At 41.4% G+C, this 26638-nt stretch overlaps 1 protein-coding gene across 1 annotated transcript in view; it reads left to right on the top strand.

The window, feature by feature from the left end:
- The window catches only part of myo5b (myosin VB), a 72244-nt gene that overhangs the window by 20849 nt on the left and 24757 nt on the right, over window positions 1-26638 (top strand). Inside the window, exons 6-24 of the mRNA XM_028601335.1 lie at window positions 1035-1178; window positions 1636-1717; window positions 2310-2417; window positions 3119-3228; window positions 4049-4314; window positions 6615-6696; window positions 6961-7101; window positions 8197-8319; window positions 9643-9726; window positions 12277-12414; window positions 13971-14068; window positions 16999-17085; window positions 18859-18970; window positions 19937-20148; window positions 21099-21255; window positions 22608-22847; window positions 23985-24218; window positions 24947-25040; window positions 25932-26077. Coding sequence (XP_028457136.1) covers window positions 1035-1178; window positions 1636-1717; window positions 2310-2417; window positions 3119-3228; window positions 4049-4314; window positions 6615-6696; window positions 6961-7101; window positions 8197-8319; window positions 9643-9726; window positions 12277-12414; window positions 13971-14068; window positions 16999-17085; window positions 18859-18970; window positions 19937-20148; window positions 21099-21255; window positions 22608-22847; window positions 23985-24218; window positions 24947-25040; window positions 25932-26077 — 2658 coding nt within the window. The remainder of the gene's footprint in view (window positions 1-1034; window positions 1179-1635; window positions 1718-2309; window positions 2418-3118; window positions 3229-4048; window positions 4315-6614; window positions 6697-6960; window positions 7102-8196; window positions 8320-9642; window positions 9727-12276; window positions 12415-13970; window positions 14069-16998; window positions 17086-18858; window positions 18971-19936; window positions 20149-21098; window positions 21256-22607; window positions 22848-23984; window positions 24219-24946; window positions 25041-25931; window positions 26078-26638) is intronic.

Below are 26638 nucleotides of genomic sequence, written 5' to 3' on the forward strand. Positions count from 1 at the left end.
TTTCAGCCCGAAAGTGGATTCATGTAAGCTTGCGACTTTGCTTAAAACTAAGGGGTATCTACCCCTTCCCCTTACCCCTACCCCTCAATCAAAACGAGAATTGGGATAGGCCTTACTCTCACGTGAATGCGCGAAACTAGGGGGAAGGGCTAAGACAGAGAAATTCAGCCTTAGTTCCCAGCAGCTGTGGATAAACTAGGGCTGGGTGGAAGGATACTTGGATGCATCACGACTTTCTCTTGACAGATTATGTCTGGATGCAGATAGAGATGGCCCGATACCATTTTTTGCTTCCCGATACCGATTCCGATACCTGAACTTGCGATACCAGTGTGTCATATATTTTATTATGTTTTAACAGCTGTATACTACTATCCCTGTATGGATGTGATATTATTTCTATCTTTGCTGTCGGTCTGGCTCAGGTTAAACTCTTTGTGAAACATGAACAAACACAGAACTTTCTTTTATTTTCCAGTTTGACAGTCAGTTATAACGGAAAAAAAACCTAAATAAACTACTTTAACGTAGATTTTCTTTAGGGCTTTATTACGTGGTATCGGATCGGTGCATAAACTCCAGTACTTCCCGATACCGATACCAGCGTTTAAGGCAGTATCGGAGCCGATACCGATACTGGTATCGGAACATCTCTAGATGCAGATCCCCTTCAATAACTCGGTGAACTGTATTGTACAAGATTAAACAGATTATTAAACACTGACCAACGTGTGCATGTTCCTTCTGTATAATCCATTCATAAACATTTATACTTAGGCTGGGACGATATGCTTAAGTCCCGATTCGATTGTTTACTGATTGTGATTTTAATTTATTGTGATTCTAGAAGCATTGAAAGTCGATAGTGTCGAGAGTTGGGATTTATTTTTCTTTCTTTAACAAAAAAATTACTTGAATAAAACACTTCTAGAGACAATATATCATGAGACATTTCTAAAAACAAATTGTCGTTACGCAGATGATATGCTAATGTTCGCTGTGTATTGTGTGATGATGTCCTCTCTGTCCTTCAGGCTATTGGAAACGCTAAAACCACGCGGAACGACAACAGCAGTCGCTTTGGGAAGTACATTCAGATCGGCTTCAGCAAACATTACAACATCATCGGAGCCAACATGAGGACGTACCTGCTGGAGAAGTCTCGCGTCGTTTTCCAGGTCGGTGGGATCCATGGAAACAGTTCAGCATCTCTTTGTTACACTGTGTTTGTCTCACTGTGTGTGTGTTTCCCTGTGTGTGTGTTTCACTGTGTGTGTGTTTCACTGTGTGTGTGTTTCACTGTGTGTCTCACTGTGTGTGTGTCTCACTGTGTGTGTGTTTCACTGTGTGTGTGTTTCACTGTGTGTGTGTTTCACTGTGTGTGTGTCTCACTGTGTGTGTGTTTCACTGTGTGTGTGTTTCACTGTGTGTGTGTTTCACTGTTTGTGTGTTTCACTGTGTGTGTGTTTCACTGTGTGTGTGTCTCACTGTGTGTGTGCTTCACTGTGTGTGTGTTTCACTGTTTGTGTGTTTCACTGTGTGTGTGTCTCACTGTGTGTGTGCTTCACTGTGTGTGTGTCTCACTGTGTGTGTGTTTCACCGTGTGTTTGACCCATGTGTTTGAACGTCTCCCAGGCTGAAGACGAGAGGAACTATCACATCTTCTACCAGCTGTGTGCCTCGGCCAGTTTACCCGAGTTCAAAGACCTCGGCCTCAGTGAGTCTACCTGTTTTATTTTACCTGTTTCTATTACACTTGAAGAAATGAGTCCGTAAAATACCAGAAAATGTTCTGGCAGCTCATTACGCAAGACTTTTTCCTGTAATTAAAAACAGAAATGTTGTGTGTAACTACATAAATAAATACAGAACATTTTCTGTTATTAAAAATTCTCACAAAAGCTGCTCAGTTAGTTAACTTATGAAATTAAATCTGTTCTTTTTTTTTTTTAATTTCTAACACTCGTTTGATGCTTTTTTTCAAAACTTTAAACACTTTTTTTGGCGCTTTCGACTCTCAATAATCCAGCTGCTGGTTAATAATTTACGATAATAGCGTTGTGAATAGCTCACTCCGTTAGTTGTCGGAGCACAGATAAAGGTCCCATAATGCAATGCGAAATATAAATAAACAGAAATCCAACTGTGAATCACGATCTACGGACAATTTCTGTTAAAATATACAGTCACAATATTTATACACCGATGTTTCTGTGTATTTACTTTTGTCGATTTTTATCAACAAAGATTGTGGAAATGGCTTAGACCCTGAATCCTTTTAACCTGTTGACTTTGTTGTGGTGTCTCAGCTAGCGCAGAAGACTTCACGTTCACGTCTCTGGGACAGAACATCTTCATCGAGGGAGTGGACGATGCTGAAGACTTTGAGAAGACCAGAGAGGCCTTCACGCTGCTCGGTGAGGACACAAAGACACACATTCATATTTCATCATCTCTCAGTAAACCAGAACAGACTTGAGTACATCCTAAAACCTCGCCGCTCTCAGAGTTTCGTTCCATCACGTTTAGAAACAGCCAGACAGAGAAGCTGACAGTCCGCTTCATCTGTGCTCTGAAATCCAAACTGCAGGATTCAATATCGAAACTGTTATAAAGTTCAGATATTTGGTTAATTTTTCATTGCATCAGATTTTAGTTGGGACAGTCAGTAAGATACAGATTAACAAACACACCAAGGAGCTCAAATGTAGAATAAAATATAAATAATATGTGCAAGTATAAATAACTTGCACAGTTTTAAAGTGGACCACCAGGATGGTGACAATAATCTTCCCCTTGTTAGCGTTTAGCATCTAGGCAGTCAAATTTAAGTGAGAAAAGGTGAGTGTGAGCCCCTTACGGAGCACCATGAGGTGATGGTCCTTTCAGAGGTAGTTACAGTTCAGTTTAGCTGACAAAAAGTGAGCGTCACACGGCATCAACAGATTAGTTATTTAAACTCCATTGAAACTTGTTCAAAATATTAATCTCTCTGTGTGTGTGTGTGTGTGTGTGTGTGTGTGTGTGTGTGTGTGTGTGTGTGTGTGTGTGTGTGTGTGTGTGTGTGTGTGTGTGTGTGTGTGTGTGTGTGTGTGTGTGTGTGTGTGTCTGTCTTCAGGGATAAAGGACGTGAGTCAGAGCAGCATCTTTAAAGTGGTGGCCTCCATTCTCCATCTGGGAAACATCGAGATCTCCTCGGAGCGAGACGGAGAGTCCTGTCGCGTCTCGGTACGTCACACAGCTCACTCTGACACTTTGTGAACAGGGTCCATAATTACCACTCCCTAAGCGCCAAATGCGGGTACTTTTTCGGTTCGGCGGGTAAATACGCTAAAAAATGGCGGTCTTTATTTTTTGTGAAGGTGAAACTAGTGTTTACATCAGGCTAATTAATTAGCCAGTATGTGCTGATGATTGGCGAGCCAGCCAGTCTTCCAAAACAAAGCATGATTAAAACAGAGATGAAACCACCACCAGCTGTTTTGTGATGGATGTTACATAAAAAAACCCACAATTTAATATTTTGGCTGGTAAAACATTTGCTTTGCAGGTGGATTTTTTTTCATCTACCTGCCAACTTTGGCTGGTGAGACAATAAATTAATTTTGGAAACTTTTTTGGAACTTATATTGACACCGAGACGATATTCCCACTGAGATGGTTATGGAGATGGTTACATGCAGAGTGACTTTTACAGGTTTGGAAGGGTGTAGCGCGGGCCAAGGAAGAACCCATTCAAGTTTAAAGTGGATCTGAGTCACGGAGCAGACACACAATTATCTTTCGGTAGCCCTGCGAGACGGTGTATTGCATTCATGTTGAATTCCCACTTTGTAATTCATCTTTTTATTGAGAAGAGTAGAGAGTAGAGTTTTTAATTTAATTGTCTGGAACAACTTAGTAATGAAATTGTCAAATCTCGTATCGGTCGTAGGATCCTGAATTGAATCAAATGGAAATCGTATCTTAGCAGACTTTGTGATACCAGTAAGTATTGTATCGCTGAGTTCAGTGTGTGGAGTGTGTGAACCTGCGTTGTGTGTTTCAGAGAGACGACGTCCACCTGCAGCACTTCTGCCGGCTGCTGGGCGTGGAGCTGCAGCAGATGGAGCACTGGCTCTGCCACAGGAAGCTGGTGACCTCGTCGGAGACGTACGTGAAGAACATGTCCAGCCAACAGGCGGCCAACGCCCGCGACGCGCTCGCCAAACACATCTACGCTCGCATGTTTGACTGGATCGTGGAGCACATCAACAATATGCTGCAGACCTCGTCTAAACAGCACTCCTTCATCGGAGTCCTCGACATCTACGGGTAACAACGTCACACAACACAAACCTCACATCCTGAAACACGCAGTGTGTTTATCTGCAGTTTAAAAAACCTGATTATATTCTGGTAAAGGCCTGGTTTCTGAAATCAAAGTTCTCTTCCCCTGGTTAGCAGGGCTAGAGAACTCCTTTAGTAACCGCGGGAATCCTGCATGTATACACCTTAATAACTAGGGGATTCGTGCATGTATACACCTTAATAACTAGGGGATTCGTGCATGTATACACCTTAATAACTGGGGATTTGGGACACCTTAATAACTAGGGATTCGTGCATGTATACACCTTAATAACTGGGGGATTTGTGCATGTATACACCTTAATAACTAGGGGATTCGTGCATGTATACACCTTAATAACTAAGGGATTCGTGCATGTATACACCTTAATAACTAAGGGATTTGTGCATGTATACACCTTAATAACTAAGGGATTTGTGCATGTATACACCTTAATAACTAGGGGATTTGTGCATGTATACACCTTAATAACTAGGGGATTTGTGCATGTATACACCTTAATAACTAAGGGATTCGTGCATGTATACACCTTAATAACTAAGGGATTCGTGCATGTATACACCTTAATAACTAGGGGATTCGTGCATGTATACACCTTAATAACTAGGGGATTTGTGCATGTATACACCTTAATAACTAGGGGATTCGTGCATGTATACACCTTAATAACTAGGGGATTTGTGCATGTATACACCTTAATAACTAGGGATTTGTGCATGTATACACCTTAATAACTAGGGGATTTGTGCATGTATACACCTTAATAACTAGGGGATTTGTGCATGTATACACCTTAATAACTAGGGGATTTGTGCATGTATACACCTTAATAACTAGGGGATTTGTGCATGTATACACCTTAATAACTAGGGGATTTGTGCATGTATACACCTTAATAACTAGGGGATTTGTGCATGTATACACCTTAATAACTAGGGGATTTGTGCATGTATACACCTTAATAACTAGGGATTCGTGCATGTATACACCTTAATAACTAAGGGATTCGTGCATGTATACACCTTAATAACTAAGGGATTCGTGCATGTATACACCTTAATAACTAAGGGATTCGTGCATGTATACACCTTAATAACTAGGGGATTCGTGCATGTATACACCTTAATAACTAGGGGATTCGTGCATGTATACACCTTAATAACTAGGGGATTTGTGCATGTATACACCTTAATAACTAGGGGATTTGTGCATGTATACACCTTAATAACTAGGGGATTTGTGCATGTATACACCTTAATAACTGGGGGATTTGTGCATGTATACACCTTAATAACTAGGGGATTTGTGCATGTATACACCTTAATAACTGGGGGATTTGTGCATGTATACACCTTAATAACTAGGGGATTTGTGCATGTATACACCTTAATAATAATAAAAAAATGTTGTGTTAGTTGAAAGAAAATATCAGAGAACTGCACTTTAAAATGTAACTGTTGTTCTTTTTTAGCGCTGCCTTTTATGTTTAATTCAATGTTCAATTTGTTCAATTATTCAAAAATGGAAATTATTCAGTTTGTTGTATTTTATCAGAATACTGAAAGCAGCAGAACTGAGAACACTTTAATATCTATTTATTGTTAAGTTTTATCGGTATTGCAACTCAACAATTGAACAACCTTATCGTATATGTTCATCGTATTGTGCAGCCCTAGTAGACATTTTTGGTAGAGCAGGTGCACGCATATTTAGAGGTTTATTCCTCGACGCAGAGGTCCAGGGTTCGAGTCCGACCTGTGGCAATTTCCTGCATGTCTTCGCCCTCTCTCTCCCCCTTCTTTTTATTTTTTTTTAAGATAATTTTTTGGGGCTTTTCCCTTTATTATAGTGACAGTGGATAGACATGGAAGGGGGAGAGAGAAGGAGGATGACACGCAGCAAAGGGCAGCAGGTAGGATTCAAACCTGCGCCGCTGCAGGACTCAGCCAACATGAGACGAACGCTCTTACTGGGTGAGCTAGAGGCCGCCCCTCTCTCCCCTTTCTCACCTAGCTGTCCTGTCCATTAAAGGTGGAAAAGCCACAAAAATGAATAAAAAAATTAAAAGAATTAAAAAACAATTAACATTAAAACTCAGAATGTTGAAACGGCAGTTGAATCCATCGTCTTTAGTTTGGTGGAATCCCACTTTCCTTGTCTGCAGGGAGAAGAAGAGTTTTCTTCATATGAACTTTACTTCCCTCCTGGATTCTGTGAAGTTTTCAGAGATCACTAAATTGTTCTTTTGTCTGATTGTCTGCAGCTTTGAGACGTTCGAGATCAACAGTTTTGAGCAGTTCTGCATCAACTACGCCAACGAGAAACTTCAGCAGCAGTTTAACTCTGTGAGTTTTAATCTGTGTTTCTGTTCAACTTGGTGAGCCTCCCGTTCCCTTTTTAAAAACCAGATACCAGATTTCTCTATGAAACCAAGAGAAACAAGTTGTCTTGTGTTTTCTCAGTATGTGTTGTTGTGTTTAAGTTGTGTTGTGTGTGTGTGTGTGTGTGTGTGTGTGTGTGTGTGTGTGTGTGTGTGTGTGTGTGTGTGTGTGTGTGTGTGTGTGTGTGTGTGTGTGTGTGTGTGTGTGTGTGTGTGTGTGTGTTTTCAGCATGTGTTTAAGCTGGAGCAGGCGGAGTACATAAAGGAGCAGATCCCCTGGACTCTGATCGATTTCTACGACAACCAGCCGTGCATCGACCTGATCGAGGCCCGGCTCGGCATCCTGGACCTGCTGGATGAAGAGTGTAAAGTCAGTGAGCTCCTGTCTGTTGTTGGGTTAGAACTTTGGGGACTTTTCATCAGGTCAACATGTTTCTGACCAAAATATATGCAGAACTAAAGACCTTAATCAGTATGAGGTGCCGCTTAGGCCTGGTTCAAGAATGCATGCACATTAGAGCTGGGCAATATATTGATATTATATCGATATCGTGATATGAGACTAGATATCGTCTTAGATTTTGGATATCGTAATACCGTGATATGACATAAGTGTCTTTTCCTAGTTTTAGAGGCTGCATTACAGTAAAGTTACATCATTTTCTGAACTCACCAGACTGTTCTAGCTGTTCTATTATTTCCCTTTACCCACTTAGTCATTATATCCACATTACTGATGATTATTGATCTAAAATCTCATTGTGTAAATATTTTGTAATATTAATAGTCAACACTACAATATCGTTACGGTATCGATATTGAGGTATTTGGTCAAAAATATCGTGATATTTGATTTTCTCCATATCGCCCAGACCTAATGCACATAAACCACTTTTATCTCACACAAACACACACACACACACACACACACACACACACACACACACACACACACACACACATACAGACAGAGACACAGACAGACACAGACACACACACACACAGACACAAACACAGACACATAGTCAGACAAAAACATTAGCTCGCACACTGACAACTTTGGGGGAGAAAAAGTACTGTGTGTGCGAGGTGAAAGTGGTGTATATGCATGCTCTTTATTTGTGTGTGTGTGTGTGTGCAAAAAAGTGTGTGTGTGTGTGTGTGTGTGAGGTAAAAAGGGTGAATGTCCATGCATTGTTGATATATGGCCTAAAGAGCACCTCCTAGTTCAGCCTCGGCAGCACTCTGTGACTCCCTGTCTGGTTTAAACTCTTCATCAGACAGGTAACCAGCTCCTCAGTGATGATGGGACTCTGCTGACTGCAGCAGGTTTTACATTTCTCTGACTTGAAGTGCTGATTTGTTCTTCCTCTCTGGTTCTTTTGAACTCATGATGATGATGTGGAGTGACATGAATTAGTTCCTCTTCAGAGCTCAGGTAGCCTGAACACTTCCTGTTCTTTAGGTGCCGAAGGGGACGGATCAGAACTGGGCCCAGAAGCTCTACAAGCAGAACTCGAGCAGCGCTCACTTCCAGAAACCTCGCATGTCCAACACCTCCTTCATCATCATCCACTTTGCTGACAAGGTGAGCCCAGGACAAAGTCCAACCTCTTCCAGACAGACATCCGGCCGTAGAGTTCTGTTTTTAGCCATAACTGTAACATTTAAAGATATAGAAAAATAAATAAAATAACACAGTCTAGCATGTAATTATGCTGCCCCCATCCATTCCATTACCGCAAAGACAATATGAGTTTAAGACCAGATGCTGAAATTGATCATTTGTTTTAACCTAAACTAACCATTCCACAATTACTGTCACATTTTTGTGCAATTTTGTGTTTTTAACTCATAATAATAAATAATAATATATAAACTAATTAGCAATCAGACAGTTTCCCATTATTGTCCTCAGAACATCTGCTCATTGATGGAGCCTGGGTTGTCTAGCGTGACTCACATCCACTTCTCAGCTGACATGCCTTTAATCGGTCAAGTTGAATCACAAAGACTTTAGTGTCAAAATTACGTTGAAGACACAATAAAGCTGCTTCCTATAAGAAAGATACACTTTTAAAAAGTAAGTTTATTAACAACTGATGTGATCCCTTTAAAATCTGAAGTGCTGCACCCTTTAATTACAGCATCCTCCAATTGTTCTTGTAAATGATTAAGGCTCTTTTATGCAGTGGCCCAGTTTATACTAGAGCAATGTGAACATAAAAAAAGAATAAAATAAAAAAATATAAAGATATAACCTAAACATGGAGGTCCCACCTATCCACGTTAAAACTTAGTTATTGTGATTCAACATGATACTATTTCATGTTTTAATGATTATATCATGTATGTACTAGAGCCCGACTGACAAAGGATTTTTAATACAAATATTTGGTGTTTTAAAAATCAGATATTCTGATATATCGGCCGATATATATTTTTTTTAAATCCAGAAACGCGTAACAAAACAAACAGATTTCCCTAACATTAGTTATTTGTAGTTATTTATGAGTCCTCACTAAAATAATATGATAATGCAGTTAAAAAATGAACTTGTTTGTTTTATTGTCACAACAGAACATCAAAATATATTAAACTTCTGATAAATAAAATGTATAAATATACAAATTTAAGATATGAAATTTAAAGGATTAAACCCGAGTGTAGAGCGCCCTGTGGTGGACAGATTATAAAAATTATACAACGCCAACACTCACAACATGGTTGAAGGGGGTTTCGTCCGTTTTTATTTTATTTGTTAAATATTAATTTATCGGCCGTTATGAAGGCTGATTCCAATAGTTTGTAAAATGCCTAATGTCGGCTGATAATGTTATCGGTCGGGCTGTATTATGTATTGTGGTTTTCTTTGATTGTATGATGAGTTGAGTGATGTGTTGTCCCCCAGGTGGAGTACCAGTGTGAAGGCTTCCTGGAGAAGAACAGAGACACCGTGTACGAGGAGCAGATCAACATCCTGAAGGCCAGCCAGGTAACAAACACAGGACCTGGACCAGAACCACAACATGTAACCTCTGGACCTGAACCACCAGAACCACAACATAAACTCTGGACCAGAACCACAACATAACCTCTGGACCACAACACAACATATAAACTCTGGATCAGGACCATAGAACCACAACACAACATATAAACTCTGGACCAGGACCATAGAACCACAACACAACATATAAACTCTGGATCAGAACCATAGAACCACAACACAACATATAAACTCTGGACCAGAACCATAGAACCACAACACAACATATAAACTCTGGACCAGAACCACAACACAACCTGTAACCTTTGGACCAGAACCACCAGAACCACAACACAACATATAAACTCTGGACCAGAACCACAGAACCAGAGAACAACAGATCTGCAGAAACAGAACCAAAGCACAGCGGGGTTTTTTTAACATTGAGCGCACAACAACATAAAAAAAGAAAAGAAAAGAGAAACACAAGCCCACAATAAAAACTAAATAAACATGCCTTGACAGCAACATATAGATATTATATCCTCATTGATATATGACACTAGATATCGTCTTAGATTTTGGATATCGTGATATGAAGTCTTGTCTCTTCCTGGTTTTACAGTAAAGTGATGTCATTTTCTGAACTTACCGGACTATTTTAACGGTGTAAGAGCCCGGTGTGAAGCGCCTGGTGCAGGTGTGTTTAGGGCGTGTCCAAATCCACTTCTGCTAGTCTGACGGCGGAAAAACGGGTCCGTGCTCCGGGCTTATGGTTCTAAAGGGTTGTACTTCATAAGGAGTGTCTTCATTAATCATTAAGGGTTTAGGGGTCCTTCCTTAAAGGGATACTCCACCGTTTCTTAAAATAGTTCTTATCACGGTCTACCCTGGCTGTAGATAGGTGGGCCAATGGATTTTTTGTCTCAGTGCAAGTAATTAGGTTGTTTTTTTTGTCTTTTGTTGGCTCACTTTTTACTCACAACATGCTAACAGGCAACATAGGATTCCATTCACTACGCTAAGCTAACTAGCAGCGGCACTGCCAGTGTTGCACCGGACTAAAACAATGCATGCACAAAAATGCGTTGGTCCACCTATCTACAGATAGGGGAGAGTATCCCTTTAAGAAAATTTGAGGTTTTTTAATTAAAAAAATCTGTAATTTGACATAATTTAATATAGATAGTTAAAACTTGCTAAAGAAGTCCAACTACAATCATTAGATGTTTCAGGATGGAGTTATAGTGAAACAAATGATTCCTCCTTTTCCTGGGGACCCTCTAGAAACCCCTTAAGGACCCCTCGGAGTCCCCGGACCCCACTGATGGAAACAATAACATGACACACATTTACAGAGAATCATCGATAATAATTCCTGTAGCAGCAAACTAAGATCTGCTCTGTGAAAATGTAACAGAGGAGTGAAGAGTCTGAGCTTCTTGTTGGTTGTTGGGATTGTCAGTCCGGCCGTGCATGCATGTGGCCATGAGGAAGCGTAGGTATTTCCCGTAGTGGGTCAGGGTGTGTGAGAGCTGTGTGGAGGCAGTGTATGGAGTACTGTCCCTTTAAGATGAAGTGGGTCATGGAGAGTCTGGTTCTCCAGCGTAGGAGAAGAAGAAGTGGGTCAAAGCTTTGTGTTTGTTCACTCATCTGTCTCATGTCATCCCACTGACCCTCTGAACGTCTGTCCTGAAAACAGCTTCCTCTGTCCCTCTGTGTTCATGTGTTCATTAGGGCGGGGCTACATCAATGGAGTCTTTATTTCTAATGGATCTTTGTTTGAGTGATGTGGTACGGCAGAGTTCTGCAGCAGAAAATCCGAAATAGGAGCTGCAGACTGCAGTCAGACTTCACAATGAAAGACTGAAACTGCCTCTGGCACTTTAACTGCATCTTTACACAATAATGCAACTCTCTGGAGCTTTAATTTCTCTTTATATCACTGCGAGTATTGCACTTTAGGTAGTATGTCTACTGGTTGGTTATGAATTGGTTATGTTATGTGTTGTATGTTGTATTGTGCGAACTGACCATATTTTAAAGTGTCGTGTTATCTTTGAAGGTGGTGTGTAAGACCACATGAATTTCCCCTTGCGGGGTAATAAAGTTTACCGTGCAGTTCCATACAAAGCTCTTCACAAGTTAAATACATGATCAGTTCACTACCTTCATTGAATTTGGGTGTTTTATCCTTTATTATATATAGCATGTAAAGAAAAATTGATAATAGAACGTTGAAAAATGTAGGAAAAAAAACGTCAAAAAAGTGACCAAAACCTGGGAAAAGCTTAAAAAAAACGTCAAAACAACGTGCAAAAAAATATTGACAGAAACTTAGAAAAAAGTGACAAAAGTGTTGAGAAAGACGGCCCCATTTATTTACATTTTGACCCAGAAAAAGAAAAAGTTGCATCACGGTCGACGGGGAAGACAACACGAGGGTTAATAAATCGGGCAAGATGTTAAGGCTCTCAAATACTGGTGACAGAAACGTTTGTTATCAGAGTGATGCTGTGTGTCAGACTGAGTGTGTGTGTGTGTGTTTTCTCCCAGTTCCAGCTGGTAGCAGATCTGTTCAGTGACAAGAGCGACGTCGCCCCCCCACCAAAGTCCTCCAGAGTCAACGTCCGATCAGCGAAGCCGACTCCCAAAGCTCCCAACAAGGAGCACCGCAAGACCGTGGGCCACCAGGTGAGATCTCTCTGACCAACGCTTTCTCATCAACCGGTTCGCTTGATCTCGTACGGAAACGTATGCACACCTAAACGTAAGATGTCCTCCGAAACTAGGCCCTCGCTGGAAGTCATGTGACAAGGCCGGCTACGAGATTGTGACGCTGAGTGGCAGCTGCTAGTTGTTTACTCGGCTCTTCTACTTTAGTAAAATCAGTAATAAATCGGCCACAATCTCCTTATTATTATTCTTGTCATATACAGTACAGGCCAAAAGTTTGGACACACCTTCTCATTCAATGAGTTTCCTTTTTATTTTCATGACTATTTACATTGTAGATTCTCACTGAAGGCATCAAAACTATGAATGAACACATATGGAATTATGTACTTAACAAAAAAGTGTGAAATAACTGAAAACATGTCTTATATTTTAGATTCTTCAAAGTAGCCACCCTTTGCTTTTTTATTAATAAGGGAAATAATTCCACTAATGAACCCTGACAAAGCACACCTGTGAAGGTAAAACCATTTCAGGTGACTACCTCATGAAGCTCATTGAGAGAACACCAAGGGTTTGCAGAGTTATCAAAAAAAGCAAAGGGGGCTACTTTGAAGAATCTAAAATATAAGACATGTTTTCAGTTATTTCACACTTTTTTGTTAAGTACATAATTCCATATGTGTTCATTCATAGTTTTGATGCCTTCAGTGAGAATCTACAATGTAAATAGTCATGAAAATAAAAAGGAAACACATTGAATGAGAAGGTGTGTCCAAACTTTTGGCCTGTACTGTACGTACTGTACATTGTTGTCTTATATATGTATTGTCTCTTATAGCCGGGACACATTAGACAGTCTGGCGAGGTCAGTGACTCGAGTCTGTTCGGTGTGTCCCGTGCCGTCATCAGTCTGGGCCGTCGGCGTTCATTTTGGCCTACCTGACATGTTCAGTCGGGGGGGGGCAGTCGGGACTCACCAGGAAATGGGGAGCGGGATGAGGTGACTAGAGTCTCTCAAAATCTGATGAAAATCTTTTAAACTGACCTTTGTTGATCTGAAATGAAGACAGATTCAGCAACTTCACACACACACACACACACACACAGAGACACACACATACACACACCGCCTATTTCTCTCTTCAAATGTTTTCAGAAACATGTTTCAGTGAACTATTTTAGTCCAATATGAGATCAGATTCTCAACGAGGCGCCATGACTTTCTGGAGAAAACAAACCCATGTGACGTGTTCGTCCAATCAGCTGCAGGTTTTCATTTCTTGGGCAACAATACAGAGTAGCACCACCTGCTGTTATATAGATGTATTATGTCTCGTCTCCTCTCGTCTTGTTGGTGTGTTCTGAGGAACATTTTAGACCAACTCGGGGAGACTGATCATCTCGACTGGCTTTACTGCCGAGGGTCGGCCGTCTGACAAACTGAATCATATTTAAAGCATGTGTTTGTATGCAGCTTTTGTCAGCACTTGTTGCCCAGGACAAATTTCCTCCGGGGCATTAAAGTGTATCTTTTCTTATCTCATTTCGTCTGTTATCTTGTCTGATTTCAGTTCCGCAGCTCTCTGCAGCTCCTGATGGAGACTCTGAATGCCACGACTCCTCACTACGTCCGCTGCATCAAACCCAACGACAACAAGGAGGCTTTCTCGTGAGTCCTCTTCTCTTCCTCTCTGCAGCCCCCACATCCCACCAGACTTTATTCTTTCTGGTCCTATAACATCCCACCAGACTTTATTCATTCTGGTCCTATAACATCACACCAGACTTTATTCATTCTGGTCCTATAACATCCCACCAGACTTTATTCTTTCTGGTCCTATAACATCCCACCAGACTTTATTCATTCTGGTCCTATAACATCACACCAGACTTTATTCATTCTGGTCCTATAACATCACACCAGACTTTATTCATTCTGGTCCTATAACATCACACCAGACTTTATTCATTCTGGTCCTATAACATTACACCAGACTTTATTCATTCTGGTCCTATAACATCCCACCAGACTTTATTCATTCTGGTCCTATAACATCACACCAGACTTTATTCATTCTGGTCCTATAACATCACACCAGACTTTATTCATTCTGGTCCTATAACATCACACCAGACTTTATTCATTCTGGTCCTATAACACCACACCAGACTTTATTCATTCTGGTCCTATAACATCACACCAGACTTTACTCATTCTGGTCCTATAACATCACACCAGACTTTATTCATTCTGGTCCTATAACACCACACCAGACTTTATAACATCACACCAGACTTTATTCATTCTGGTCCTATAACACCACACCAGACTTTATTCATTCTGGTCCTATAACATTACACCAGACTTTATTCATTCTGGTCCTATAACATCACACCAGACTTTACTCATTCTGGTCCTATAACATTACACCAGACTTTATTCATTCTGGTCCTATAACACCACACCAGACTTTATTCATTCTGGTCCTATAACATTACACCAGACTTTATTCATTCTGGTCCTATAACATCACACCAGACTTTACTCATTCTGGTCCTATAACATTACACCAGACTTTATTCATTCTGGTCCTATAACATTACACCAGACTTTATTCATTCTGGTCCTATAACATTACACCAGACTTTATTCATTCTGGTCCTATAACACCACACCAGACTTTATTCATTCTGGTCCTATAACATCACACCAGACTTTATTCATTCTGGTCCTATAACATTACACCAGACTTTATTCATTCTGGTCCTATAACATTACACCAGACTTTATTCATTCTGGTCCTATAACATTACACCAGACTTTATTCATTCTGGTCCTATAACACCACACCAGACTTTATTCATTCTGGTCCTATAACATCACACCAGACTTTATTCATTCTGGTCCTATAACATTACACCAGACTTTATTCATTCTGGTCCTATAACATCACACCAGACTTTACTCATTCTGGTCCTATAACATTACACCAGACTTTATTCATTCTGGTCCTATAACACCACACCAGACTTTATTCATTCTGGTCCTATAACATCACACCAGACTTTATTCATTCTGGTCCTATAACATTACACCAGACTTTATTCATTCTGGTCCTATAACATTACACCAGACTTTATTCATTCTGGTCCTATAACATTACACCAGACTTTATTCATTCAAAAAGCCCAATATTCAGCCGGATCAGAAGCCCAATCCTGGATTCAGTGCGTCCCTGAGCAGAACCAGATAACCCCAGACGTTATAAATGTGCTGTAGCTTCATTATTTGTGTTTCAGATATTGTGTCCTAGAGACCAGTGACCCTCTCCACCGTGTGACGTGTAAACACAAACCCAACCAAATGAAAAATGCAGCAATGTTGCAACTAAAGTATCGGGTTGAAAGTGCACTTAAGCCCTATTCGCACAGGACTAGTATTACCAGGGGACCTCTTGTAGTTTAGAAATTACCCCCACACGTCTGTGTTTCATGTGGCGCATTCACACGGGATAACTGAAGTCTGTATTTTACTCAAATTTACATTATCCCCCGCATATGATGTCAAAACTTCTCATTTATAATTGACAACGCAGCCAATTAAACCCCAAATCACAGAGATGCCAATTCACACGGGGCTAATATTATCACAGGACCTCCGTTTTTGCGAAATATGGTAGGTCATTTGCGGGGGAATTATTACTTTACAAATTACAGACATGACCGATTCACACGGGATTAAGATCACAGACAACCTCCGCAATTATTACAAATGACTGGTGTGAACAGGGCTTTAGATACAAAACAGTATGTAAAAACAAAAGAGACAAAAATGTGCAAAAGAGCTGTCTGTCGCTCTGTGACATCACGCTGAGCTGTGATTGGATGACTGGGTCACATGCTCTGTGTCTCTGAGACTCTGAGCTGTAAACAGACTGCAGCTCAGTGATGTCGAAGAAGCTGACGAAGACGAGGTAGGAGGAAGAGTGGAGGGTTAAACTCCACTTAGTTTTAAATCTTAAATCTGAACTGAACCGGAGAAAAAGGATGGAAAGTTTTCTCAGAAAACATCCCAACTTTTAAAGATGTTCTATAACATCTGGTCTGATGTCTTTATGATCGGCTTGGACTTTAGTTTGATGTTTCTAAATGTGTATATGTGTGTGTGTGTCCTGCTGCCTGTCTCAGCCAGGTTGTTTTAAATGACCAGATGACCATGGTGTGTGTGTGTGTGTGTGTGTGTGTGTGTGTGTGTGTGTGTGTGTGTGTGTGTGTGTGTGTGTGTGTGTGTGTGTGTGTGTGTGTGTGTGTGTCCTGCTGTCCTGACCATGAGGTGTGTGTCTGTGTGTGTGTGTGTCCTGCTGCCTGTCTCAGCCAGGTTGTTTTAAATAACCAGATGACCATGATGTGTGTGTGTATATATGTGTGTGTGTGTGTGTCCTGCTGTCCTGACCATGAGGTGTGTGTGTGTGTGTCCTGCTGCCTGTCTCAGCCAGGTTGTTTTAAATAACCAGATGACCATGATGTGTGTGTGTATATGTGTGTGTGTGTGTGTGTCCTGCTGTCCTGACCATGATGTGTGTGTTTGTGTTTCTGCAGGTTTGACTCGCGGCGAGCGGTGCAGCAGCTGCGAGCCTGCGGCGTCCTGGAGACGATCCGGATCAGCGCCGCTGGCTACCCGTCCAGGTCAGACTCTTCTTCTACTATTCTCTGTACCCGTCCAGGTCAGACTCTTCTTCTACTATTCTCTGTACCCGTCCAGGTCAGACATCCTGCCCTTTTTGTTGCCTTTCTGGACGTTTTTGTCAACTTCTTTGTCAACTTTTTTGTCACTTTTTCATCACCTTTTTTTTGTCACTTTTTATCACCTTATTGTCAACTTTTTTGTTGCCTTTTTCTTCACATTTCCGGACATTTTTGTTACATTTTTGTCAACTGTTTTGTCACTTTTATCACCTTTTTTTGTCAACTTTTTCGTCACATTTCTGGACGTTTTTGTCAACTTTTTCGACCTAATGTTGCCTTACTTAGCATCGAAAAAGGTGATGGGTCAGTCTCTTTATTCTCAAAATATTCAGACTTCTGGTTTTCAAAATATTGTGCCTTTTTGTAAATCTACGCAGTCTCTCAGGTCAGCCGCTCTGTAAATCTTCCCAGATACGGAGCCAACAGTCGGGTTGTTTAGGGAGGTTTGAGTTTGTGCCTCAGACTCAAACGTCTCTCTGCTCTGAGCAGTGAGTGTCCTCACGAGGACATTTCTCCTGAAATCTAATAATCGGAGTGAGCGTGCGACATGTTAACAGCAGGAATAACAAGTTTAAAGTTCATCTGCTGCCTGGTTTCAGGGCTCCATACTAAACTTATCAGGTTGTGTTATCGGGAGACTTCAGTGAATCCAAACACACAGTGATTTACAGTTAGAAACTGACAGGGAAACGTCATCTGAACTGATCTCATCTTCCCCGTTTTCATAACTCTGATGGAAATATAAAAGAAAGCTGAGACCACAGAGAGAGAAAGTGGCGACGGGAGAATCTGGGGACACACGGACACGAAGAAGGAACTAAACGCTGTGGGAGAAAGGATAGAACGAGAGATGGAGGAGGAGCTCAGAGTTGACTAACAGCTGAGTGAGATGGAGGCCAGAGCCGGCCCAACCAATCTGGACCCTGAGCAGGATTTCAGCTGCTTTTGACCCTTTTCTCAGCGTTTTTGTAACTTATTTCTACGTTGACTTTTATTTATTTTTTTAACCATGTTTTCTGCGTTTTTAATGCATTTTTCTCACTTTATGGGAGACGTTTTTTAAGCTTTTTTTGTTGTTTTTTCGAATTTCTTTTCCTGCTTTTTGTTGACGTTTTAGGTGTTTTTTTCCTACCTGTTTTTCCGATGTTTTGGGCGTTTTATATATCTTTAACTTTCCTTTGCCGCTAGACTTTGCCTATCACGCCACGGGCCAGATCAGAGCCCCCTAGACGTAGAGAACTTGGTGTGCTGGTGTATGAAGACCAGACTCTTGGAGCTGTACTGTAAAGCCAACAGGAAGTCAGCCATGTTGGATGGAAAATGCATTTATTCGTCGGAGGTGGAAGAGTGCTAAGGACGACACACAGAGTCCACCCCAGAGACAGAGGAGATCTAGGAAAGATTTCAGCTGCTTTTGTCACTTTTTCTCAGCGTTATTTCGAAGTTTTGTAGCTTTTTTTACTACTGTTTTTTGGCACTTTTCTGTAGTAATTGACTTTTTTTGACATATGAGAAGCTATTTCGTTGTTTTGTCATTTCTTTCTGATGTTTTTGTTGCTTGTTGCTCTCGCTTCAGGTGTTTTTTTTCCGATGTTTTTTTCTTAATGTTTACCTTTCTGACAACAAGAGGAAGTAATGGACTGTGTGTGTCTGTGTGTGTCTGTGTGTGTCTGTGTGTGTGTGTGTGTCTGTGTGTGTCTGTGTGTGTTCCAGGTGGACGTACCCAGACTTCTTCAACCGGTACCGAGTTCTGCTGAAGAAGTCAGACATGACGTTAGCTGATAAGAAGCTGGTGTGCAAGAACCTGCTGGAGACACTCATCAAGGTCCCTAACTCTGTGTGTGTGTCTGAGAATGTATATCTATTCAGCTGGCATTAGATGTTTTTCTGCTGTATTTCTAAGTTGTGTGTCTATCTCTAAGTTGTGTGTCTATCTCTAAGTTGTGTGTCTATCTCTAAGTTGTGTGTCTATCTCTAAGTTGTGTGTCTATCTCTAAGTTGTGTGTGTCTCTAAGTTGTGTGTATCTGTCTCTAAGTTGTGTGTCCGTCTCTAAGTTGTGTGTGTCTGTCTCTAAGTTGTGTGTGTCTCTACGTTGTGTGTGTCTGTCTCTAAGTTGTGTGTGTCTCTACGTTGTGTGTGTGTCTCTAAGTTGTGTGTCTATCTCTAAGTTGTGTGTGTCTGTCTCTAAGTTGTGTGTGTCTGTCTCTAAGTTGTGTGTGTCCGTCTCTAAGTTGTGTGTGTGTCTCTAAGTTGTGTGTCCGTCTCTAAGTTGTGTGTGTCTGTCTCTAAGTTGTGTGTGTCTCTACGTTGTGTGTGTGTCTCTAAGTTGTGTGTCTATCTCTAAGTTGTGTGTGTCTGTCTCTAAGTTGTGTGTGTCTGTCTCTAACTTGTGTGTGTCTCTACGTTGTGTGTGTGTCTCTAAGTTGTGTGTCTATCTCTAAGTTGTGTGTGTCTGTCTCTAAGTTGTGTCTGTCTCTAAGTTGTGTGTGTCTCTAAGTTGTGTGTGTCTCTAAGTTGTGTGTGTGTCTCTAAGTTGTGTGTGTGTCTCTAAGTTGTGTGTGTCTGTCTCTAAGTTGTGTGTGTGTGTGTCTCTAAGTTGTGTGTGTGTGTGTGTGTGTGTGTCTCTAAGTTGTGTGTGTGTGTCTGTCTCTAAGTTGTGTGTGTGTCTCTAAGTTGTGTGTGTGTCTCTAAGTTGTGTGTCTATCTCTAAGTTGTGTGTGTCTCTAAGTTGTGTGTGTGTCTCTAAGTTGTGTGTGTGTCTCTAAGTTGTGTATCTCTCTGATGTCCCAGGAGGCTGACATGTTCCAGTTTGGGCGGACTAAGATCTTCTTCCGGGCGGGCCAGGTGGCCTACCTGGAGAAGCTGCGTGCGGACCGGTTCCGCTCGGCCTGCATCCAGATCCAGAAGACGGTGCGCGGCTGGCTGGCGAGGGTTCGATACCGCAAGATCAGAAGATCTGCCGTCACGCTGCAGCGATACGGCCGCGGATTCCTCGCTCGCAGGTCAGAACGCCACAAACTCTCTCCGTCTGCAACAAAAACTACTTTATTTATTTACTTTGTTTACCTTTTATTTAACCAGGAAGAGACTCGTTGAGGTTAAACATCTCTTTTTCTACTAGTCAGAGAAGTTTGGCCTTATTTTCATGAAAAATGACAAACCGATTAATCAACTCTTTGTCACTTTTTTGACGTTTTTTTGTTTATTTTTTCTGTGTTTTTTCTCACTTTCTTTATTTAGATTTTTTGGGGCGTTTGGCGTGTATGTTTTTCCAGATGTTTTTTTCCAGATGTTTTTGGCACTTTTAGCTCCTGATTATCATCATGGTGGATTAGTGTGTGGATTATTTTATATATTTTATAGATTTCAAGTAAAAAAGTCGTAATATTTCTATTATATTAATGTGTCGATTATTTTCTTGATTAATGGATTAGTTGTTTGGTATCTTCGCAATTTGTCGCTTTTTCAGTTTTTTTTTGTTTTTGTTGTTGTCGTTCTTTCCAACGTGTGTGTGGGTGTGTGTTTTGGTGTGTGTGTGTGTGTGTATTCTTTCCAAAGTTTTTCCAATAATTTGTTGTCTTTTTTTTCAACCTTGTCACTTGTTCTGTGTTGTTGCCGTTGTGCTGTTATTCTCAGGATGAATGGATGATGATGAATGGATGATGATGATGAATGGATGATGTTGATGAATGGATGACGACTAGTTCTGTCTCTAAAATGTTGATCCGTGTTTCCCAAAAAGCCCAAGATGACGTCCTCACATGTTTTGTTTAGTCTCCAGCTCAGAGACATTAGGAAGATGTGATGTCATGTGATTGTGATGTGATGTCATGTGATTGTGATGTGATGTCATGTGATTGTGATGTGATGCCATGTGATTGTGATGTGATGTCATGTGATTGTGATGTCATGTGATGTCATGTGATTGTGATGTGTGTTTCTGTCTCCTCAGACTGGCTGAGTTCTTGCGTCTGAGCCGCGCGGCGCTCGTCTGTCAGAAGCAGTACCGCATGGCGAGAGACAGACGGGTCTATCTGAGGGTGAGACGGGCAGTCGTCACCATCCAGGCCTTCACCAGAGGGATGTTCACCCGCAGGATCTACCGGGAGGTGTGTGTGTGTGTGTGTGTGTGTGTGTGTGTGTGTGTGTGTGTGTGTGTGTGTGTGTGTGTGTGTGTGTGTGTGTGTGTGTGTGTCTTTGTGTGTGTGTCTTTGTGTGTGAGAGAGACGGAGAATTGGAGGCAAAGTGTTTCCAATTTAAGGTGGAATGTGTTTACAGTCTCTGTGTGTGTTGTTCAGTTGAATGTTTTCGTCTCCATTTCGCTTATTGTTGCCTGATTTAGTGTTGAAAAAGGCGACCGGTCAGTCTCTTCTTTTTATAATTCTGCGTACGTTTTCAGATTAGGGCTGGGCAATATGGAGAAAATCAAATATCACAATATTTTTGACCAAATACCTCGACATCGATACAGCAACAATATTGTAGTGTTGACTATCGGTGCTTTCACAAAATATTTACACAATGAGATTTTAGATCAATAATAATCAGTAATGTGGATATAATGACTAAGTGGGTAAAGGTGAATAATAGAACAGTTACAACAGTCTGGTAAGTTTAGAAAAGTACATCACTTTACTGTAATACAGCCTTTAAAACCAGGAACAGACACTTACGCCATATTACGATATCCAAAATCTAAGATATGTAGTCTCATATCACGATATCGATATATCGATATATTGCTCAGCTCTATTTCAGAGTGTGTTTTTGTCTCCTTTATGGTGTCCTTTTTTGACATTTTTGTCGATATTTTTGCTGCCTTTTTTGTTCCCTTTTCCAATGTTTTTGTCTCCTTTTTGACCTATTGTAGCCTTACTCAGCGTCTTAGCGACTGTGTTAGCTAGTTTTAGTGTAGTTTGAGTTAGTTTTCAGTATGTTAGCTAGTTTTAGTGTAGTTTGAGTTAATTTTCAGAGTATGTTAGCTAGTTTTAGTGTAGTTTGAGTTAGTTTTCAGTACGTTAGCTAGTTTTAGTGTAGTTTGAGTTAGTTTTCAGAGTTAGCTAGTTTTAGTGTAGTTTGAGTTAATTTTCAGAGTATGTTAGCTAGTTTTAGTGTAGTTTGAGTTAGTTTTCAGAGTGTGTTAGCTAGTTTTAGTATAGTTTGAGTTAGTTTTCAGTATGTTAGCTAGTTTTAGTGTAGTTTGAGATAGTTTTCAGTGTGTTTGCTAGTTTTAGTGTAGTTTGAGTTAGTTTTCAGTGTGTTTGCTAGTTTTAGTGTAGTTTGAGTTAGTTTTCAGTGTGTTAGCTAGTTTTAGTGTAGTTTGAGTTAGTTTTCAGTGTGTTAGCTAGTTTTAGTGTAGTTTGAGGTAGATTTCAGAGTAGTTTCAGTGTAGTTTGAGTTGACTTCAGTAACCCAGGTGTGAAAGTGTCCTCAGTCTGAGTTTGTGACTCTTCTTCTGCAGTTCCTGCTGCACCACAAAGCGATGATCATCCAGCGGAGCGTGCGCGGCTGGCTGCAGCGCAGGAAGTTCAGGCGGGCGCGCGACGCCGCCATCACCATCCAGTGTGGGTTCAGGCGCGTGCGAGCCAAGCGGGAGCTGAAGCAGCTGAAGATAGAAGCTCGCTCCGCCGAACATCTGAAGAAACTCAACAGCGGCATGGAGAACAAAATCGTCCAGCTGCAGAGGAAGATGGACGACCAGGTACGCAGACAGTGGTGGCTGTAAAGGTCCCGTACTGGAATAAGGGAGATTTTTATGTTTTTTTTTTATTATGAAGCAGGTGGAGGTGCTATTTAAACCAGGGATGCACCGAATAGAGGTGTTGAAATGAATCAAATAATCGATGCATTGAATCGTGGACATGGACGATGCTGAATCGATAATCGGCCGGCTCATAATCCATTATTTCTGTTTATAATGTAATGTAGGCCTAACAACATTTCTGTTTACATATTCTGGTATGTTAACACATTCAGGAAGTGCCATGTACTCAGTGCTGTATAGTTTTATGTATCCAGCTTATTTAGTATTAGAGCACTGCAGAATGTTTGGTTTTTGAAGCTTGAAAAGCTATGAATTAAATATCCTACATGGCTTTAATAGAAACATGGATTTGACGCATCGTGATGCATCGAGATATCGAATTGAACTGAATCGCTGACATGATAATCGTAATCGAATCAGGAGATCAGTGAAGATTCACACCTCTAGCACCGAATCCAGGATTGGGCTTTTTGACGGGGTTCTGGTTTCTGCCGAACCTTAGAATATTTTCCCAGGGAACCGAACCCTAGGCTTGCACTACGCGCGCTATGCTGGTTGGCGTAATGATGGCGCCGTTGATTACGGGAAGGTGTTTACGTAGGTGGAGCGTGGGAATGGAACTGGTGAGCTGAAAAAGTGTAGTTTGGCAGTACTTTCAGTCAGAAGAAGGCCATTCAAGTCCAGCTACATGTTCTGTTCAATGCTGATTGGTCTGGTGGTGGTGAGGACCCTAAACTATACACAATATGGCCGCTGTTACAACATCTGGTCTGAAACATCTGGAAGAATACGAGTTGTGCACGAAGGAATCTCCATACAGCAGCCAGAATGTAGACCGTCTCTGTTGACTTCATTCATGAGTTTACTGGGTTCATGGACTGAGGATGGGAGGAGGAGTCAGCACAATCTCAACCAGGGGATTCAGGATTCAGACCAAACCCAAAAAAATGAATTTGGTGCATCCCTAGTATATATATGTTTGGTACTCGGGGCTTGAACCCCTGATGATAATAATAATGCTGTCGGCCCCAGTATGTTAGACCTGATGCAGATTTCTTTTCCGGATCCCTTCAGTCCCAGGAGTTCCGGGCTCAGAGGGACCAGCTGGCGGTGGTGAACGTCTCTCTGGGCACGGAGGTGAAGCTGCTGCAGAAACAGCTGGAGCAGGTCCGTCAGCAGGGAGGAGCCAATCAGATCGCCTCGCTGCAGGAAGAGCTGGCGAAGCTGCAAGAAGATCTGCAGGGCGCCGCCGCCGACAGGAAGAGACTGGAAGAGGAGCACGGCGCCGAGAAGACGGGGCTGCAACTGGTATAAATATATACATATACTATCACTAACTAGCTAATATACTATTACTCTAACTAACTAATCCACTATCGTACTAGCTAACTAACTAAGCTGCCGCAGGTAAACATATACTATCACTATCTAACTATCTAACTATATATCTATCTAATATACTATAAATAACTAACAGCAGGTCAGGAGGCTACAGGGGGTTTGTAGCGCTGCAGGCAGAGACCGGAGGACTTATGATTATTGCAGAAAATAATCTCTGTGGCAACACTAGTTTGATAGGCAGATGGACAGATGGACAGACAGACAGGCAGGCAGACGGACAGTTGGATAGACAGACAGACAGAGAGGCAGGCAGACAGACAGACAGACATAGAGGCAGACAGACAGACAGACAGGCAGAGAGGCAGACTGACTGACTGACTGACTGACTGACAGCAGTGACAGAAACGTTCCTTGGACAGGCTCATTAAAATTCACACATTTATTAAAACAAACACATATTTAAAAGATAGAAACATCAGCTGTACAGGCTCTATTATCTGTTGTTCAGAGTGCTTATTAAATAAGGGATCAAAGGTTTGTTGTAAATGTTTTTCCGTTCTACACGTTCTGTTTGGATAATCTTCACAGACCAACTCCACTTTTATGATTTTGGGAGGGTAAATAAAGCCTCCAGCGTTAGGCTGTAAGGAAGCTACAGCTGGGTCACATGACTTGTTCTGTGTATTGTTCCCCAGAGGGTGGAGGAGCTGGAGAGAGAGAACTCTCTGCTGAAGAGTGAAAAAGAAGAGATGAACCAGAAGATCCTGCAGCTCACCAACACTACGCAAGGTTTGCAACAAAACATTCATTTTTATTAGACATTTAGTAATACATATACACAAATACATATACACAAGGGCGTAATGTTGGGTTGAGATCTTCAGTGGATGAAAAAAGGGACAAAAACATACAAAAACTGTTTGAAAAAACAGAAAAAACAGGATATAGTTGTGTGTTTCATAGAGATGCACCGATTTTTTTTAGGCCGATTCCGATTTTTCATTGTGTTTGACCTGCTGATTAGCCTGACCAGCCAGCCCCACATCCAGATGTTGGGTCTGGATGTGGGGCCATTGGTCCATTGGTCAGGGCTCAATCTGAAGGGCGGGATAAACGGCTTCCCTCTGCACCAATAGGATAGCGCTACAACCAATCAGAGCAACGCTAGTTGATAGATTAAACTTTAAACTCTGAACACATCTTCCTTTTTTAAGAATGACTTCAGAGCCGTTCTTTGTTCTTTTCTCAAAGAAAAGCTGAACTCCAAGTCTCCCAGAAGACCTCTGTTCACCTGCAGCAGCAGCAGCCATAAGCCCCGCCCACCCACTCTACACACGATGTGATTGGCCTGACTAGAGTTTGGTTTATCCAGCACACAAGCCACTAGTTGCTAGACGACTCTGGCTGCAAATTACATTTGCTGCCGCTAGGGTGGTCTAGATTTCTAGGCTACCTGTCAATACCGATTTTAGCCGATTCCAGTTTCATTTTTTCTAACCACCTTACAGCACACACAAATATTTATTTTCTATTAATAGAACATTTTACATTTTGCTTAGAACATAGGACATTTTTTGAACAGGATATAGTTGTGTGTTTCAGGAGAAGCATATGGTTGTGTGTGTCAGGATAAGGATATAGCTGTGTGTTGCTGAATAAGCATATGGTTGTGTGTTTCAGTAGACGGCAGCGATGCGTCTGAGCGTGAGGCGTCTCTGCAGGCGGAGCTGGACGGAGAGCGCCAGCGCTACCAGAACCTGCTGAAAGAGTTCTCCAGACTGGAGCAGAGATACGAGAACCTGAAGGAGGAAATGTCGCTGAGCAAGGTCAGATCCCTTTTACTGTCCACACAGTAGAGAGAGATCTTTATTAAGGTCAGATCCCTTTTACACACAGTAGAGAGAGATCTTTATTAAGGTCAGATCCCTTTTACTGTCCACACAGTAGAGAGAGATCTTTATTAAGGTCAGATCCCTTTTACTGTCCACACAGTAGAGAGAGATCTTTATTAAGGTCAGATCCCTTTTACTGTCCACATAGTAGAGAGAGATTTTTATTAAGGTCAGATCCCTTTTACTGTCCACACAGTAGAGAGAGATCTTTATTAAGGTCAGATCCCTTTTACTGTCCACACAGTAGAGAGAGGTCTTTATTAAGGTCAGATCCCTTTTACTGTCCACACAGTAGAGAGAGATCTTTATTAAGGTCAGATCCCTTTTACACACAGTAGAGAGAGATCTTTATTAAGGTCAGATCCCTTTTACTGTCCACACAGTAGAGAGAGATCTTTATTAAGGTCAGATCCCTTTTACTGTCCACACAGTAGAGAGAGATCTTTATTAAGGTCAGATCCTTTTTACTGTCCACACAGTAGAGAGAGGTCTTTA

The sequence above is a fragment of the Perca flavescens genome, chromosome 16, assembly GCF_004354835.1.
Source record: "Perca flavescens isolate YP-PL-M2 chromosome 16, PFLA_1.0, whole genome shotgun sequence".
Lineage (NCBI taxonomy): Eukaryota > Metazoa > Chordata > Actinopteri > Perciformes > Percidae > Perca > Perca flavescens.